The sequence below is a fragment of the Cherax quadricarinatus genome, chromosome 35 (assembly GCF_038502225.1).
Source record: "Cherax quadricarinatus isolate ZL_2023a chromosome 35, ASM3850222v1, whole genome shotgun sequence".
Classification (NCBI taxonomy): Eukaryota; Metazoa; Arthropoda; class Malacostraca; order Decapoda; family Parastacidae; genus Cherax; species Cherax quadricarinatus.
The window spans coordinates 8,612,094-8,631,301 of record NC_091326.1 but is presented as its reverse complement, the minus strand read 5'-3'; the positions used below and the strand labels follow the sequence as shown (position 1 = coordinate 8,631,301).

Sequence of the window (19,208 nt, the reverse complement as noted above, 5' to 3'; positions counted from 1 at the left end):
AGGCTTCAGGTACCAAGTCCTTTTCCAGGGTTACCTCCCTTCTTTGCCACTAGGACCAGCTTGAGAGCCACTGCACACCTATGGCACTAAATATCTGGCATCTCTTTAAAATTCCTCTACAATGGGACATGACATTGTCATTCTGCATGTTGCCGACATGGCTTGCAACAGCTTTGTTAGGGTGATGTTCTTCCACAAATCTTTCCATCCTACTCCACATTGCACAAATCTCCATTACTACCACCCTCTACCATCACAACCACTGTCAGTATAGCTACTGAATTCCCCATACTTATACTTGTTTAGTATATTGTAGATCGTATCATCCATGCATATATTTAGGCTCCCTTTCAGTAGGCTCAGTGACTAACGTGTAACGTCACTGTGATGCCGTCATGAGCGCAGCGCGCTCGTCCTCCCTCCCAGTTCTCCATGCATAAGCCTAGAAACAGGATAGGCAGTTTGGGCTCTCCCTTCTCACTCTGCAATATAGTGTTACCATCCAACAAGTGTGTTTAACTCCAACCTTCATATCTCCACAAACCCTTTCTACACCACTACCACCATCACAACCACTACCACCCTCTACCATTATCACTACCACCACCATTTCGTATTTTTCTACAATCTTTTTCTTTAATTCTATCGTGCTTGTCACCTTCTTACCATAGGGCTGGCACTAGCTTTCTTTGGGCCCAAGGTGGATTATTTAGCAGTTGCAAGCACTAAATCGAATGGAATACGTATTATGAAATGTATCATAAGAACGCATGGGATCCTGCTCACTCTCTGATAAACAATGGCACACTGACTGTGAATGGTGTGTGGGTCTGCTCGTACGCATTTGGGACGAATGACTATTTGCGAGTCAGTAGTATTTTGATGAAAAATGTTACAATTTGCAAAAATTTCGAATTCCAATGCTTACAAAAAACAAGGGTCCACTGTATATATAGACTGTCACTGGAACTTGATCAATAAAAAGGACCCTTTTAAGTTACACTATGACGACTGGAGATCATAGTCTGAAGAGCTTCTACGTGAAGCGAAACGCGTCACTATCGACACCAATTACCTAGTATCCTGCCCAAGTAACAATGTATTCCTTAGTCTTTTATTATTCCAGTGACTTGTGACTAACAGTATTTTTACTGAATATTTTGCCGACATCGTGCCACACAGGAATGCTAGCCCATTCAAGCAAATGGAAGCTAGAAGCTGGCATCTAGATACACCTGAAGACGACGACTGGCAAGGAGACCTTCCTGCAGATGATGTCCTCTTGAATCCCCATCCACCTGCCCGTATCCCCTTAGCACAGATACCAAGATAATAGCTGATAACCCCTCAACTTTCTTTAAGGGTGCCTGGGCCACTTGCACTTGCTTTGATCTGGAGGGATTCTATCCCTACTCCCTTTCAAAGTAGAAACAGAACAAACCCTGTATGTTCAAAGGATAGAAGACCCATTTCCCGACTTGACAACAGCATGGACACCACAAATAACCTTTTCCAGAGAACAGAAAAAAACAATAACACTACTTAGAGCATACTACCAGGAGTTAGATAAACACAGAACTAAGTATACATATATGCAAGACTGCTAGGGCATGAACGTCCTCCCAGAGCTAGGCTTCAAGTCCTTCAGACTAGCATCTATGCCTAGTACCTGTTCATACCCTGAGTGGTTCCTGCAAACCTGTGAGCAGGAAATTTTTTCTTGTGTAAACAGGTTCACTAGCCTCCAAGCCCTGGGACTTAGAGTAGCCATGGAACAACTGAAGAATGGAATCAATGCCTTTAAACAGGTCCTGAAGCTTGAATAAGGGGAGGAAAAGGCAAAGGATATTGTGAGCTTTGCCCTCTCACATACGAAGCAACCGAGAAGAATCCCTAAGGAAAACCTTGATGTGTTGGTATTAGATGACCCAACATGCAACTATGCCACCCAGGAATGCCCTCTAGAACACCTGAAGAGGGAATGGGAACGGTTGGTGGTCACACCGACGAACGAAAACAATCCAGACGACTCTTTTGACTGTTAGAGACGCCCAAGCATATACCTCCCAATTACATACGAGGGGGGATTTAACACCAGAGAGAGTGGGATTCCCGATCCGGTGCTTGCTTGAAGTCCTCGTTGGTTCCTTCTTCAGGTTCCTGGTTCCTATCCACTTCTTCCCTGCTTACAACTTCTGGTTCTAATGGTGGAAGTGACAAGGGAACTGAAGATTCTCTCTCTGGGCATCTCTAACCGAGATGAAAGAGTCGTCTGGGTTATTTTCGTTCGTCAGCGTGATATCCAACTGTTCCCATTCCCTCTTCCTGGGGTAAATTATTATAATCATGGGGCAGCGCTAAACCCGTAGGATTATACAGCGCATGTGGGAGGGGAACGGAAAGAATTCAGGCTCAATCCAGTCAACTGGAGCACAGATCATCCTGGAACAAAATTAACCTAACCTGCCAGAAATGCTTTGCATAACAAGCGGCTTTCTATATAGTAAGTAGTATGTCACTGATGTCAGCTAGGCCTGTATACCTTGTAAACGTACTTGTAGAAATAAAGATATTATTATTATAGTGTGTAAAGGTAGAAAGTTGAAAGTGAACATAGAAAAGAGTAAGGTGATGAGGGCATCAAATGATTTAGATAAAGAAAAATGGGGTATCAAACTGGAGAGGAGGGGTATGGAAGAAGTGAATGTTTTCAGATACTTGGGAGTTGACGTGTCAGCGGATGGATTTATGAAGGATGAGGTTAACCATAGAACTGATGAAAGAAAAAAGGTGAGTGGTGCATTGAGGTATATGTGGAGACAAAAAACATTATCTATGGAGGAAAAAAAGGGAATGTATGAAAGTAGTATAGTGGTACCAACACTCTTATATGGGTGTGAAGCTTGGGTTGTAAATGCTGCAGCGAGGAGGCGGTTGGAGATGTCGTCTCTAAGGGCGATGTGTGGTGTAAATATTATGCAGAGGATTCGGAGTGTGGAAATTAGGAGAAGGTGTGGAGTTAATAAAAGTATTAGTCAGAGGGCTGAAGAGGGGTTGTTGAGGTGGTTTGGTCATTTAGAGAGAATGGATCAAAGTAGAATGACATGGAGCGTATAAATCTGTAGGGGAAGGAAGGCAGGGTAGGGGTCGTCCTCGAAAAGGTTGGAGGGAGGGGGTAAATGAGGTTTTGTGGGCAAGGGGCATGGACTTCCAGCAAGCATGTGTGAGCGTGTTAGATAGGAGTGAATGGAGACGAATGGTATTTGGGACCTGACGAGCTGTTGGAGTGTGAGCAGGGTAATATTTAGTGAAAGGATTCAGGGAAATCGGTTATTTTTATATAGCTAGACTTGAGTACTGGAAATGGGAAGTACAATGCCTGCACTTTAAAGGAGGGGGTTTGGGATATTGGCAGTTTGGAGGGATATGTTTTATATCTTTATACGTATATGCTTCTAAACTGTTGTGTTCTGGGCACCTCTGCAAAAACAGTGATTATGTATGAGTCAGGTGAAAGTATTGAATGATGATGAAAGTACTTTCTTTTTGGGGATTTTCTTTCATTTTGGGTCACCCTGCCTCGGTGGGAGACGGCTAACTTGTTAAAAAATACAAGCATGTTGTGTAGAGTCATTTCTTGCACAATTTTTATTTTGGGACATATTGGCAAAAATAATGTATTCTGGCATGTCAGAATATCGGACGTAAACAAAAATGCATCGAACGTAAACAAAGACGCAGGGAATGTAAACAAAAATGCAGGGAATGTAAATGATGAGTGAAATGTAAATAAAGATGCATCAAACTTAAACAAAGATGCAGGGAATGTAAACAATGATGCGTGAAATATAAACAATGATGCATGAAATGTAAGCAAAGATGTATGGAATGTAGGCAAAGATGTATGGAATGTAGGCAAAGGAGCATATAATGTAAAAAAATGCACAGACTGTAAAAAAAAGATGCATAGAATGTAAAAAAAAAGAGGCATAGTATGTCAATGCAGATGCACAGAATTCAAGTAAAGATGCATCAAGTGTAAACAAGATGCATGAATGTAAACAGATGCATAAATGTAAACAGATGCACTGTGTGTAAACAAAGATAAATAGTGTAATTATAATCGAACTGAGCACTAAACCCAAAATTCATAGTAACAAATGTAAACAAAGATGCATTAAATGTAAACAAAGGTGTGCCATTGCTATTGCTACCACTGGCAGAGTAAAATCAAGTTACTTTAACTTGAGTTATATTGAATTTTCTAACCATTTCTGTAAAATAAACCTACATAACCTACTTAATATTCACATTTCAAGGAATACATTATTAAATCAACTTAGATCAGGACTGGAGGTCAATAAAATTAATTAGGGGATGCTCTTAACTCACAAGGTTCATATACAAACCTTGGAGAATGGGAGTCATGATGACTATTCTAATGATACATTAACCCCAAGAGTTAATAACCTAGCATAACCCAAGAAATCCAATCAGTGACTTTCTTCTTTAACCTAAGATGCCACGGCAATCACACTTGATCTAAAGAAGGGTAGGACAGGTTCACTTCCTTGGATCCAGTACCCTTAAACAGAGGCAATGGATCCAAGTCAGTAATTAGTTTAAATATAAAATAGCATACAAAGTACTTAATGCATTATTACAATCAAAACTAAGCACTAAAACCACAAGGGTCAAAGTATCTAATGTAGAGACCTCTTGAGGAAATTTCTTTATTAGGACTATTAACCCAGAATAAGGCCTTTGATGAAAAGCTCTTGATCAAAAAAAAAAAAATTGGAGCTCTCCTCCCCTTCCCTGGATCAACAATGATCACCTTTCATTCCCCAAGCAGTGAACCTGTAGGTTGAATGCTTATCGATGAAAAAAATAAAACAAACTGCAAACTTCCAAAATAGAACCTGCACATAGGAAAGAGCAGCTTATGATGACATTTCAGTCCAACTTGGACCATTAACTCCTTGACTGTCGCAACCCCAAATCCAGAGGTGTCTCCTGGCGTCGCAAAAAAAAAAAAGATGGAAAACTGACGGAATTACGCTCTCACGAATTTAGCGATCTCGGCGATATTTACGAATCGGCGATTTCACCTACTTTGAGCCCTATTTTCAGCTAATTCCATTGTTCCAGTCTACCAAACTCATAGCTATTTCTTCAGAACTCTATTTTTTCTATCAATTGAGTACAAGAAACTGCCCATTTACCGATTTCAACTATCCAATAACGTGGTCAGAAATTTGCAATTTGGCCAATTTCACGAAAATTAAAAATTACAACAATTTCAAAATAGGGTCCAGAATGAACAATACAGACATTCCTGGCTCTAAAATAACATTTTCTCTGTTCATCAGTCACGTCTCCAGGCCCCTCTGATATTACTCTTGCTTTCTATTTTGAATTTTTATTCAAACAAAAAATAGAAGATTTACTGTTATGCAGACAACTGTAATATTGTAATAATTGTATAAATAATGTCAACCCATTCGTGACTGTATATTAGAATGGCTACTTGGACATTTATTGGAAAATGACATCATTTGTTTACTTTTGAACATCGGCAAAAATCAAACATTTCCCCTAATTTGAGCTCCATTTCAAGGTTCTTTTCATAGTAAAACCAACCAAAATCACCTCTATTTCTGTAATATGTTTTCCATTCTATCAAATGAGACCAAGAAAACGAGAATACAACCATAAACACTATACGAAAATAGACCACAAAGTCGGCATTTTAATTAAAAAAAAAAAGAAAAAAAAAAAAAGGTCGGAGGTTTTTTTTTCTCATTATGCACTGCGTGCTGCAGGATTTTTTTATATGGTGCACAGTGACCACACAGACCCATTCTCTCACCTGTGTGCCTACCAGCTTTCTCCTGCTTGATTTGAAGCCGCTAGAATTTATGAGTATATATACGTCAAAAACAGTGGCTCGTAAGACGTATACGTACGACCAAAACAGTCAAAGGGTTAACAAAGTCACACATAAGCTCCTCTCTCTTACATGAGGATTATTTGTGTATTCTTCCAGTCATGATATTGTGCCTTCTTGTTCTTTGTAAACTTTCAACATGAAAAGAAAAATCTTAATGGCAATGATGGAGTAACTTTATTCACTCTATTACAATAAGGCTTAAATTCTGATTAAATGCACAATTATCTAAACGAATCTTCATAATATATTACATTTCACACTAATTTGCATAATAACTTATATTTGATTATTATTTTCCATTCACAAAATATATTTTTATTTATTACTAACAAAATACATCACTTTAATACAACTATTTAATGTGGTACTTCCCTAATAAATACATGAAAAATATACCTCAATAAAATCTGGCCCCAATATTACTCTTTCAAATGTGGCAAAAAGATGCTGAAACTAGTATTCTTTGGCTCATCTTAACAATAAACTTTACCTTGTCAGTTCAAACACACGTTTTCTAAATACTGGATGCTACTAGTATATCACATTCTAAAAATAGTGCTACTGTACGTAAGATCTCTCAATTAAGTGATTTCATCTAGTAAGATGCAACTCACAACATTAAGGCCAATAATCAAAACATATATTAGTTATGCATATATATTCTACTGATCAGTACCTGTAACAATACAAAATGCAACATATCAACAATGGATAATGAATATAATGTCTGCAAAGTTTAGCAAACTGTTAATAATTTCATGAGCAATCATTTTACAATAGCTCATAAAATAATCCAATCATGTTTAATATAACTTTACTAAAATTGCAATATGGTGCTTGTAGTAGGAATTATTTATAAAGTGTAACAGAAAAATACAACATACTGCCACCTTCCCAGTAATCTGTCCTCATGTTAAGTCTTATCTCCAAGGCAAATTACTGACAATTAGTAACATAATAATATGGGATGGACTGTACTATCATATTTACTACATTCATTTACTGTAAAAGACTGTACAGGCTACAGTCAGACCATAATCTGTGGACAAGCTATTACCTCATGTGAAAATTATCTAAGCAAAAACCTTAACAGTATATTGTGTATATCCCCTTATTATTATATTGTATAGAAGACTAGAAGTCTCTTTATTCAATGAAGGGAAATAAACAGCTGCAGCTGAAAAACAATTATCATTCCTTTGTTTTAAGCCAGTTTCCTTCTTTTCTTCTAAGCATTCACTAATGACATCATGATAAAAGAATAAAAGCCTAATTTTTGTTATCTAATACTGTTTAACCAGTAAACGGTCCAAACGTGTATATAAGTTTTTACCGCTAGTGCCCCAAACGTATATATACGTTTTATTTGTCATACATTCAACATTGCCACAATAAGCCTGAGTCACCTAGACATGAGAGAATGGGTGTGTGCATTCACTGTGTGCCATATTAAAATAATTGGGGATGCCTGGTTACCATATGCTCTTTTTCCTATTAAAAAAAAAGATTTTTTTTTCTCAAAAAATTTGGGGCACTACGGTAGAGAACGTATATATACGTTTGGACCGTTTACGGGCTAAGCAGTGAACAATACAGAATACTGATTTCTTCCTCCTAGGTTTAAGTCTTCAAAAAGGATGATTTAACCCCACACTTAACCCCTTGACTGTCGCAACCCCAAATCCTGAGGTGTCTCCTGGTGTTGCAAAAAAAAAAAAAAAAAAAAAAATTATAGAGAATCTTTTCCCAATTGTAATGACACCAAAAGAATGAAATTTGATGGAAAGCTGACAGAATTACGCTCTCGCGAAGTTAGCGACCTCAGCGATATATACGAATTGGCGATTTCGCCCACTTTGAACCCTATTTTCAGCTAATTCTATTGTTCCAGTCAACCAAACTCATAGCTATTTCTTTAGAACTCCACTTTTTCTATCGATTGAGTACAAGAAACTGCCCATTTACCGATTTCAACTACCCAATAATGTGGTCAGAAATTTGCAATTTGGCCAATTTCACGAAAATTAAAAAATATAATTTCAAAATAGGGTCCAGAATGAACAATGCAGACATTTCTGGCTCTAAAATAACATTTTCTTTGTTCATCAGTCACGTCTCCAGGCCCCTCTGATATTACTCTTGCTTTCTATTTTGAATTTTTATTCAAACAAAAAATAGAAGACTTACTCTTATGCAGACTACTGCAATATTGTAATAATGTATAAATAATGTCAACCCATTCATGACTGCATATCAGAATGGCTACTTGGACATTTATTGGAAAATGACATCATTTGTTTACTTTTGAACATCGGCAAAAATCAAACATTTTCCCTACTTTGAGCTCCATTTCAAGGTTCTTTTCATAGTAAAACCAATCAAAATCACCTCTATTTCTGGAATATGTTTTCCATTCTATCAAATGAGACCAAGAAAACAAGAATACAACCATAAATACTATACGAAAATAGACCACAAAGTCGGTATTTTAATTAAAAAAAAAAACTGTCGGAATTTTTTTTTTCTCATTATGCACTGCGTACTGTAGGAGTTTTTTTATATGGTGCACACTGACCACACAGACCCATTTTCTCACATGTGGGCCTATCAGCTTTCTCCTACTTGATTTGAAACTGCTAGAATTTATGAGTACATGTATATATACGTCAAACACAGTGGCTCGTAAGACATATATATAGGACCGAAACAATCCAAGGGTTAATTTTCAAACATTTTTACAGCATAGCCAAACTGGCAAAAGCCTTGATAATGCAATAGGAAAATAACTGATAAGGCTTAGAGCATTGTAATCAATATTCTAAATACTCAGCTGGCAATTATATGAAGCTGTTGCTAATTATGCTAGTTTAAGAACAGGTTGACAGATGAGCAGTTACCCTTATTCATGTAAATTACTGCTGTGAATTTTTTTTTTGATAAAGTATTCTAAATATATGACACTATTCAATAAAACTGCCCACTGAAGGAGTTCAGTTCTCAAATTATTGCATTCAAGGCTGAACACTCAACCTTCTTTCCCATTTCTGTTTTTCTCTGTGTATCTATTTGCAGAGGAAACCTTTTTGTTTAGTTCTTTCCATATTTTTAAATATAGTAATTGCAGTGACAGGAGGATTGTAAGAGATGCCACTACTTGGGGAAGAGAAGCTCTCATGAGACTAAGCATTAGGCTTCAAATTTTTCAAAGTTACAAAGTAGTATAGTGTAACTCTCAGTTCTAAGACAAAATTAAATCACTCTTGAGTTAAAAAAAATAGGAAAGGTGCACATTTATGTACAGCTAATCTGTTTAATATCAGAATTTAATATAGATTATATCCATCTGGATTGTGAATAAAATTATCTCTGGTATAAATGCTTGATGAATATTTCAAGTGAAATTCTTTTAATAATAATGAATTCTATTTTAATGAAAGCTAAAGAAAATGGGAAGTATGTATTTTTCTTTAACTGTATTAAAGAATGAATTTAGAGTACAATAACTGAATCACCAAAAAGTCCTTATAACTTTAATCCTACAGAAAATTAAGGACATTCAATTCTTCATCAGAGGAACTGTGAATAGAAGTCAATATAAAACTACATAAGCATAGGATAAGAACCTCCTTTAAGAACAAGATGATACTCTAGTAAAAAAAAAAAAAAAAAAAAAAAAAAAAAAAAAAAAAAAAAAAAAAAAAAAAAAAAAAAAAAAAAAAAAAAAAAAAAAAAAAAAAAAAAAAAAATCATGTGCCAAGCAGTTAACACTTCTGAACTGCAGTGGAAAGTGAAAGAAACCTTTTGAATGATCAAATGTTTTAACTCTGACTTTTTACCTGAAGACTATTCCAAGGGTCACCATTCCCACAACCTATAGTCCCAAACTACAAGATGAAAGATTTCAATCAAGTGCAATCAGTCAATATAGCTGAAGACATGAGAACCACCAAGAAGACAGAAACATAGGGAAGTGGGTTCCTACTTCTCACTGAAAAGTGTTATTACAATTTTCTCTGAAAACTATACAGTGAAGACTTACCCCAAGTATGAAGGCAGGAGCAGGGATTCCCAACCTGTGGCCCACGGGCTGCACATGGCCCTTCTAGGAAATGGATGTGGCCCTCACATGAGATTATGAATGAACTTTTATGTAGGTTACACACTGTACAGTGTCAACAAAACTGTGCAGCCCTCATCACACCTTTGACCATCAATGTGGCAGACTTGTGTAGGAAGGCTGATTATTATTATAATAAAAAAAAGTGCTAAACCTACAAGGGTCCTAAGAAGCTTGAAGATCACTATTTAGAGCATGTTTAAAATCAGATGATGTCATGACAGTGTCCATTATAAATTTAAAATAAAATGATTTTTGGGACCTGATGAGCTGTTTGAGTATGAGCAAGGAAACATTTTGTGAAGAGATTCAGGAAAGCCAGTTAGCAGGACTTCGAGTCCTGGAGATGGGAAGCACAGTGCCTGAACTCTAAGGAAGGGATGGGGATATCTGCAGTTTGGAGGAGCATCTGAACTGTAGTAGCTATGTACCTCTGGCAAGACAGTAATAAAGTGAATGATGGTGAAAGTTTCTCTTTTCAGGTCACCCTACCTTGGTGGGAGACGGCCAGTGAATTACAAAATAACAATAACAATTATCGTTATAATCATAAACAAGCACTAAACCCACAAGGGTCAACAATAATAATTAAATGCTATACCTAACAAGAAAATGATTATAAAAGCCTGATACTGAGTTCTGCAACATTACTATAGTATATATTAAGTCACATGCCCACAAGCTCTAATAAATTAAGCTTTTTCTTAATCAAGAGATACAGTACAATGAGGCTCAGATTATTGGGGTTCAATATTTGGCAAGCACTGTAGACTGTGTTCATTAACAATGGTACTTACACATGACAACCTCTAAACAATAAGAGCTTAAAAATTAAACATTTGCTTACTTTTGTATATCAATAAACCCACACAAACTACTGTATAATATTGATCATATTACAGTACATCCCAGGTAGTAGGTTGGTAGACAGCAACCGCCCAGGGAGGCACTACCGTCCTGCCAAGTGAGTGTAAAACGAAAGCCTGTAATTGTTTTACATAATGGTAGGATTGCTGGCGTCCTTTTTTCTGTCTCATGAACATGCAAGATTTCAGGAACGTCTTGCTACTTCTACTTACACTTAGGTCACACTACACATACATGTACAAGCATATATATACACACCCCTCTGGGTTTTCTTCTATTTTCTTTCTAGTTCTTATTCTTGTTTATTTCCTCTTATCTCCATGGGGAAGTGGAACAGAATTCTTCCTCCGTAAGCCATGCGTGTTGTAAGAGGCGACTAAAATGCTGGGAGCAAGGGGCTAGTAACCCCTTCTCCTGTATAAATTACTAAATTTAAAAAGAGAAACTTTTGTTTTTCTTTTTGGGCCACCCTGCCTCGGTGGGATATGGCCGGTTTGTTGAAAAAAGAAGAATTACAGTACATCATACAGTATGTAAGTAATGTTCTTTTCATACCAAACTTCAAATAGTTAAAAATCAACCTGCAAAGTGGAGGTATATAAGAATTAATCTTTAATTTTTTTTTTCCTAGTCCCCCAATTAATGACAAAGATGCATTCTAGAGAAATCATTCACAATGAGATTTTTCATGCTAAGTGAATCCCAGTTTTCCCATAGATATTCATGTTACATTTGATGATGTATTATCCACATTTTTCCTATTAAAAATTTTATCAGGTAAGAACCAGACGCCTGTAAAAAAAAAAATGAACGTGGAAATCTGAAGCGAACTTAGCCAGATATTCATGGGTGATTATTGCCTAGTTGGGTTAATAGGATGAAAATTATGCTGGAGTTGTTTTATTATTCCATATTTTTATTCAACTGCTAAAGAGCCAATGCTCTTTCCAATATTCACTTGTATTTAAAAAACTATGACCTATGACAAATTTAAATAATCTGTGTTCTCTACCATGTTCTTAAGAGCATTGTACGTTTGTAGTCCCGAGTTCACAAATGAAATAATGAAAATGTACGAAATAGCCTTTAACCTAAGGTACCTAAAAGTTTTTATTGATAATTCTTTGGAAAAGATAAGGAACCATACAAAATAAAAAATATGTTTGTACTTCCTATCATGTACACTTTCATTAAATTCCTCCTTTATTCAACAATTTAGCCTTAATGCTGTATTAAAAAAAATCTAGATATAAAAAAAAATTCTGATTATCAATTCACTAAAGAATATGTAAGTTTGTGCCTATTAGTTTGCTTTACAAAATTTAATACATTTTCTGTAGGACATACTGAAATATGTACTATAGATTTAAAGTTGAAACAACAAAAATATAGTATAGGTTGGTCATCACTAATCCAGCATCATCGGGACCTGTAAGGTAACGGATTAGTGATTTTGCCAGATTACAGAGTTGTTAGGTTGGAATACACTTAACCCAATGACGATATTTACGCATTGGTGATTTCACCCACTTTACGCCCCATTTTTGGCCCATTCCAGTCTACCAAACTCCTAGCTATTTTGCCAGTATTCCTTCTATTCTGTCGATTGACTACAAGAAACTGCCCATGCACCTATTTCAACTACCCAATAAAGTGGTCAGAAATCAGCAATTTGGCCAGTTTCACACAAATTTCAAACGATGCCAATTTCAAAATACAGTGAACCCTTCCTTTTTGTCTTTAATTTGTTCCAGAGAGTTCAACAAAGTGTGAAATCGACTAAAACTGAAATCATTTTCCCCATAAGAAATAATGTAAATCCAATTAATCCGTTTCAGACATACAAAAGTATAAACAAAAAATACATTTTATAGAGGAGTATATTCCACGGTTTATCTATCACAATTCATCTAATATGACATAACAAACAATATTAATAACATAAAAACATGATATATACTCTAGACTAAATAAAATATGTCATTATATATATGAGTAGTAAGTGGTGGTGGTGATGTTGGGTTTATAAGGGCCACTGAGAGAAGCTCTACATATTAGTGGTAGTGTAGGCGGCAGCCGAAGCCACCAACACTATTCACACAAACAATGTACGTAATTTATAAAAAAAAATAATTTACACTTACTGTAAATAACAAATAAGGCATAATACCGTGACTGGAACGATAAACTAATAACCCACACATAGAAGAGAGGAGCTTACGATGGCATTTTGGTCCGACTTGGACCATTTACAAAGTCTTCTATGTGAGGGTTATTTATGTACACTTACTGTACCTTGGAGATGCTGGCACTGGTTAGGGTAGTGGAAGATAGGCAAGGCGGCGTATGTTTTTCATTGGCCCTATATATCTTCAATAACACTGGAGGAGTCAGTTTCGTGTTGTCCTTTTTCTATCGCTTAATATAAGCCTAACTGATTTGCTACACTGTTAATGCTACACTTTATCGCTGGCTGGCGCTATAGCCTTTATCGGCTTCTGCTGCTTTAGTATTGTACATATTGTAGAATCACTGAAGAAGGCACATTCTTCCCTCTCTCTTCCTCTTCCACTTTGGTATTTTGTTACGAGTTTTTTCTTGAATTCTATCAAGTTTCTCACCTTCCTTATCAATGGGCTCGCACTAGCAGCTTTCTTTGTGCCCATGGTGGCTTATTTAGCAGTCACACAGATTAAACAAGTGCAAAAAACGAATTACGTATTACGAAATGTTTCCTATGGCCTTGCAGGATAATGTTCACTTACCCATAAACAAAGCGACACTGTCTCCTCAGAACGCATGTGTGGGAGGTTGTGTGCCCGGCACACTCGGGCATGTACCGTACCACCGACAAGAATGGAGGAAAGCAACAGAAAGAGCCAATATTTTTACCATACCACTGACAAGAATGGAGGAAAGCAATGAAAATGGAGCCAATAATTTTACGCAAAAAATCGGCGATAACGGAAATGAGCGAAAACAGAGCTCAACAAAAAGGAAGGGTCCACCGTAGGGTCCAGAATAAACAATGTAGACATTCCTAGCACTAAAATAACATTTTCTCTGTTCATTAGTCACATTTCCAGGCCCCTCTTATATTATGCTTGCTTTCCATTTTGAATTTTCATTCACACAAAATACAGAAAATTTACTGTTACGCAGACTACTGCATTATTGTAATAATTGTATAAATAATGCCAGCCCATTCATGACTGCATATTAGACCCACTAGTTGGACACATACTGGACGGTGATGTCATTCATTTACTCTAGAACATCGGCAAAAATCGAACATTTCCGTGGCTTTGAGCTCGATTTTAAGGTACTTTCTGGCATGAAACCAATCAAAATTATATCTATTTCTTTAATATATCTTCTATTCTATCAAATAAGAAAAAAAAAAAAAGAATACAACCATACAAAAATACACTACAGTCAGGCTTACACCATAAATATGGTTGCAGTTTTTTCTCATTATGCACTGTGTGCTGCAGGATTTTTTATATATAGTGCAAACTTACCACATAAACCTATTCTCTCACATGTAGGCCCAAATTTACCGGTCACAGCTTATCTAAGTGAGCTGAGCTCATAGTGACTGACAGTGGCTTCAAAGCCAATTTATCTTTCATAGACAATGTATGGTGTATGTACTTTACACAATGAGAAGCATTTCTTTTATTCATTGGAACCATGGCTAGGGCTAAAAGTGAGTAGGTTATAACGATAAATGGAGAAAAAGAAATTGGAATTACTTATGCAGCAAGTAGCGCCACCAAACAGTAGTGGCAGGATGGTATGGCGACCCCAGAAATTTGAAATTATGCTAGCCGAAATTAGTGCCGGATTACTGATGAAACCGGATTACTGATTACCAGATTAGTGATGGTCAACCTGTATTCTATTTGACCAAGAGCCAAATGTTGTTTATTCATGTAAGAAATTTTCATCCTCCTTTTAATGGATGAAAAATAAAAATTGCTACAAGTGAATAAAAAATTGAATTAAATAGTCAAGTGGTATAAAAACTAGCATTGACTATAATCTGAACACAGGTCCAGGAATTTTAATGCTGAAAGTCTTACAATTTAAAATTTTCAGTGATTATTAACTATATTGACACACCAAATCACTTTTTACCTGACTATCATGAAGTGAGGTCTATGCGAGGTACAACCCTTCTGTGCGTTAAGAAACCTATTGCTAATTTCCTTGATTTTGTGCCTCGAAAATGTGATTGATGCATCACAAAAGTGCTCTGAATTTGTTGCTCTTTCACTGTAGTTAAATGGCATACAAAAGTGTAGATTTAGTGACTGTCCTGCATGCATCTCAAAACACAAGTGTAATAAAAAGTGGTTAATGCACAAATAAAGCGACATGGAGAAAATAAAAGGAAATAGGAAAAAAAGAAGTGCTGTATGTTCCAGCACACAACTGTTGCCCTGTTTAAGCCAAATTATACAGTACTCTTCTTATTTACTGTTATTTTCTCCATATGGGATCATTTGTGCTACTGACCAACATTTATTACAGTTTTGTGCTTGGATGTGTATGTGCATATATAAGCAGCATATACAGTACAATATATCATCAGGTTATAAACTAAATCTGTACGTATATATAAGTACTGTGTATTTCCTTCTTGCATTAAAAAAGTGAGAAATGTGACTTCAAAAGCTACCTGAATTAAAAAATTGAGGGTTAATGATAATTCCTCTAAACTGAAATTTGTGAGGATTATTTGAAGTCAGTGACTTCTTTTTATACCACTTATCACATACGAATAAATAATTATATATAATTATATATACATTATATAATTATATATATGAATGATAGAATATGACTTTTTACATAATGATTGTGTTTCTTATCTTACCATGATAATGATGATGATGATGACAACTTTGTTTATCATCTACACCAAATGGTGTATAGATGTCTGCTTGGCAGCTAACTAAGAAGCCTGATGGGATATCTAAATATAAAATTTGTAACTAGCAGTTCTGCTCTGATTACCATAGAGCAAAGAACTTCTAACATACCAGGCTGATTTTTAACCAGATGCAATTTTTTTTTTACAATAGAAAAATAGGCTATGTTTTATTATAAACTAATACTCTAAATACTATCAGGTTATTTGTTAATTATTACTAAATTGTGCGCTTGCACAAAGCACCACACAACACCACCATGAGGTACTTATTTGACTATTATATGAACACAAAATATTACAGAAAGTAGAGATTAGTTATGATTGACAAAACTGGAAATTTATAACATAAATATTATTCTCTGATAGTTGACATTAGTAAGCATCATATTGTCAGTGTAATATAAAATGTTTTTCAACAAGGCATCTCCTTTTAAATGGCCCTCAAATACACAGTCATTTTCCTTCTTTGATAATGTATTTTGAATACAATTCGTAAGCAATTATTTGGAGTAAAATTTATAAATAGGATACAATTTGATTATAAATTAAATTACTAAATACTTATTGGAAAAAGACAAAGTGCATTTACTAAACACAGTCGAACCTCGGTTGTCAATTGCATTACTTGTTAAATAAATTGATTTTCGAATGGGTGTTTGAGAAAAAATGTCCTGGTTTTCGTACATTCTCTTGGTGCAGTGTACAATGAGAGTGTAATGTCTTAATTTAGACAAGTGTTAAAACAGAGCCTGAAACAGGCCTCACTGGACAGCTTTTTAGTGAGACAAAGAACCAGTGAGCCAGAACAAGTGTTAGTGGTGAAAAAAGAAGAGAATCAACATTAGCTCTCCTCTGACAGGTAAGGGGTAGTTAAATTTTCATTTACTCTACAGTATTTCAGTTAACTTTTTCATTTAGTATTCATTTTTACAGTTTCCCTGTGCTGTATAATTTTATACACTGTTTTATGTAGTAGTTAGTACATGATTATTATACTGTCATTTGGAGTCTGGAACGGATTAACTCTATTTACATTATTCTTTCTGGGAAAAACTGCTTTTGTTGTCCTCGATTTTGGTTGTCAAATCGACATCTGGAACAAATTAAACTTGAAAACCGAGGTTCCACTGTACTTACTGGAAAAACACAAAATGCAATTAAAGACTTGTCCATGTGAGTGATCCTTTTGAGAAACTTGTTTGAACATAAAAATATGCTCAAACAAAGAAACACCAAGGGAACAGAAACAATATTAAGATGAGAAAAGCAGCGAAATAAGATAGCTAAAATGAAGGGTGAAAAAAAAAAAAAGTTAAAATGACTGATGCTTTGTGTGATGAAAAAATAAAACAGATGTGGTCTTCATATTTAACTTAATACATGAATTCATAGCTGTGCCAGTGTACTAGGGGCTCCTGTACATACTGTTTAATGTGATTATCGTACAAACTTTTCATCCTGAATATGATACCCATTATGTGTAATAAAGAAATTATGCTCTGCACCTTGTAGATGTAATAAATGAAACAAAATTATAAGTTCTAGGTCAGAAGTATTTAAATTTGTTAAGTTCGTAAAAAAAAAAGTATCTAAGTAAGAATTAGAGGTGATATGATGGAATACAATACCAACAAATTGGTAAGTAAGACATGTGCAACAATTAGGTATCTTTATTCTGAAATGTTTTGCCTACTTATTGTTCCAGTCTTTGGAGTAAAACTCTTCTCCAGGTTGAAGGACTGATCACCTCAAAACTATTGTCTTCCGGGGTGACGAACTGATTACATTGTCTATACAACTCTACTTCTTCTGCTGCCTCTGTATTCGAGTAGAGAAGTCTATTGTGTAGGCAAAATCTTTCTGAATAAAGATACCTAAATGTTGCACACGTGTCTCACTTATCAAGAATTAAAGGTGAGGAGGTACTATTGAACGAACAATTATGGAAAGAATAGAAGGCATATGAATGTATTATTCAAAAATGTTTTGCTTGCTAATCAAAGTGCGATACAAGAAGTTATTATTTTTCCTACTAGGTAGTCATGGAACTCACTAAAGTTCAAGCTTTTCAACTCCTTGAAATTTCGAAGATTTCTGATCCTAAGTGCAGTCACGTCTTTGTTTTCTCTTTTCCCAAATTATGCAGTATACCTCTAATGAGGCACTGTACATGGAAGCTAAGTAAACATACACTGCAGTAGTTGCACAATGCATGACAAAGTCTACTTTAATTTTCTCTGAAAAGAACAACTGTAAGAGCAAACAGCATTAAGGGAATATATAAGAAATGACTGTAAACAAGTTGTGTTGCTTGAGAAAATACACATTGAAATGTAAAAGTATATAATTTTAATGAACTGCAGCTGGCACAATGAGATTCAGATGTAGATGGAATGTGATGGAGAAAATAAAAAAGATGTATATTTATAAAGTTATCTGATACTTTTTAAACACATGGAGATAATAAATTAGAGAGAAAAAAACTAAGTAAAATATGGGCCCAGCAGACAGGTGAAAAACTTACAACATTAAGATAGGTATACAGTATTTAGTTACACAGCATGTGCTAAGTGTGTATTCAATATTAAATTGTCTGAATTCATAATATAAGGTGAAGGATACTTGTGGCCTATCCACAGCAACACTGGATAGATATTATAGGTGCACTCAGCTCATTTCCTGAAATAAATAAATTAATAATAATGGTGCAGTGATAACTGCTGAAACTTATTTTTAACTACATTTATATTACTAAAGAAAATAGACTCTTTGTTCACAGTTATTGAAGTAACTACATAGGATTATTATTATTTCTCTGATTAATGGTTATCTCTTCAGTTACTCTTAACTTCAGACTGGGCTGCAGAAATGATGATCTCTAAGTAATATAAATTGACAGCAAACAACGTGTACACTGTATTGGCAGCAATTCTGTCAAGTGCTATTTCAATGACAATTTACTGCCTGGAGCTATTTAAAATTTCTAGGGAAAATACTGTGTAAGCAAGTCCATCATAAAAGAAAAAGTCCCAGAGGGAACAAGACAAACTAAGTATTCACATTATATATATATGTACTTTTTGTAAATAAAACATTTGTACTCCTATATTATAATACTGTACAGTATTTTACTTAAAATTTCTTAATACTTACTGCTGCTTCCCAGCCTTCTATTTCTCCAGCAAGGCGATAGTGATGTTTACGTAGCTCAGAAAGTTTGGAGCGTTCTGTATCGAGCTGCTTCTCTGTTTCTAAGACCTTAACAAGAGTTTCCATCTCCATCCTCTTAGTATAGTGCAAACTCAGCTTTGAAAAGTCTAAGGTACCTGAAA

General features: G+C 35.4%; 1 protein-coding gene across 2 annotated transcripts in view; it reads right to left on the bottom strand.

The window, feature by feature from the left end:
• Positions 1 to 18,236: 18,236 nt before the first annotated feature.
• The window catches only part of Hip1 (Huntingtin interacting protein 1), a 105,981-nt gene continuing 105,009 nt past the window's right edge, over positions 18,237 to 19,208 (bottom strand). Inside the window, exons 18-19 of one of the 2 annotated variants that reach the window (XM_053785369.2) lie at positions 19,030 to 19,202; positions 18,237 to 18,555 (exon numbers count right to left, since the gene is read on the bottom strand). In XM_053785369.2, coding sequence (XP_053641344.1) covers positions 18,544 to 18,555; positions 19,030 to 19,202 — 185 coding nt within the window. In that variant the 3' untranslated portion in view covers positions 18,237 to 18,543. The remainder of the gene's footprint in view (positions 18,556 to 19,029; positions 19,203 to 19,208) is intronic. The other variant, XM_053785368.2, reaches the window with a different exon arrangement.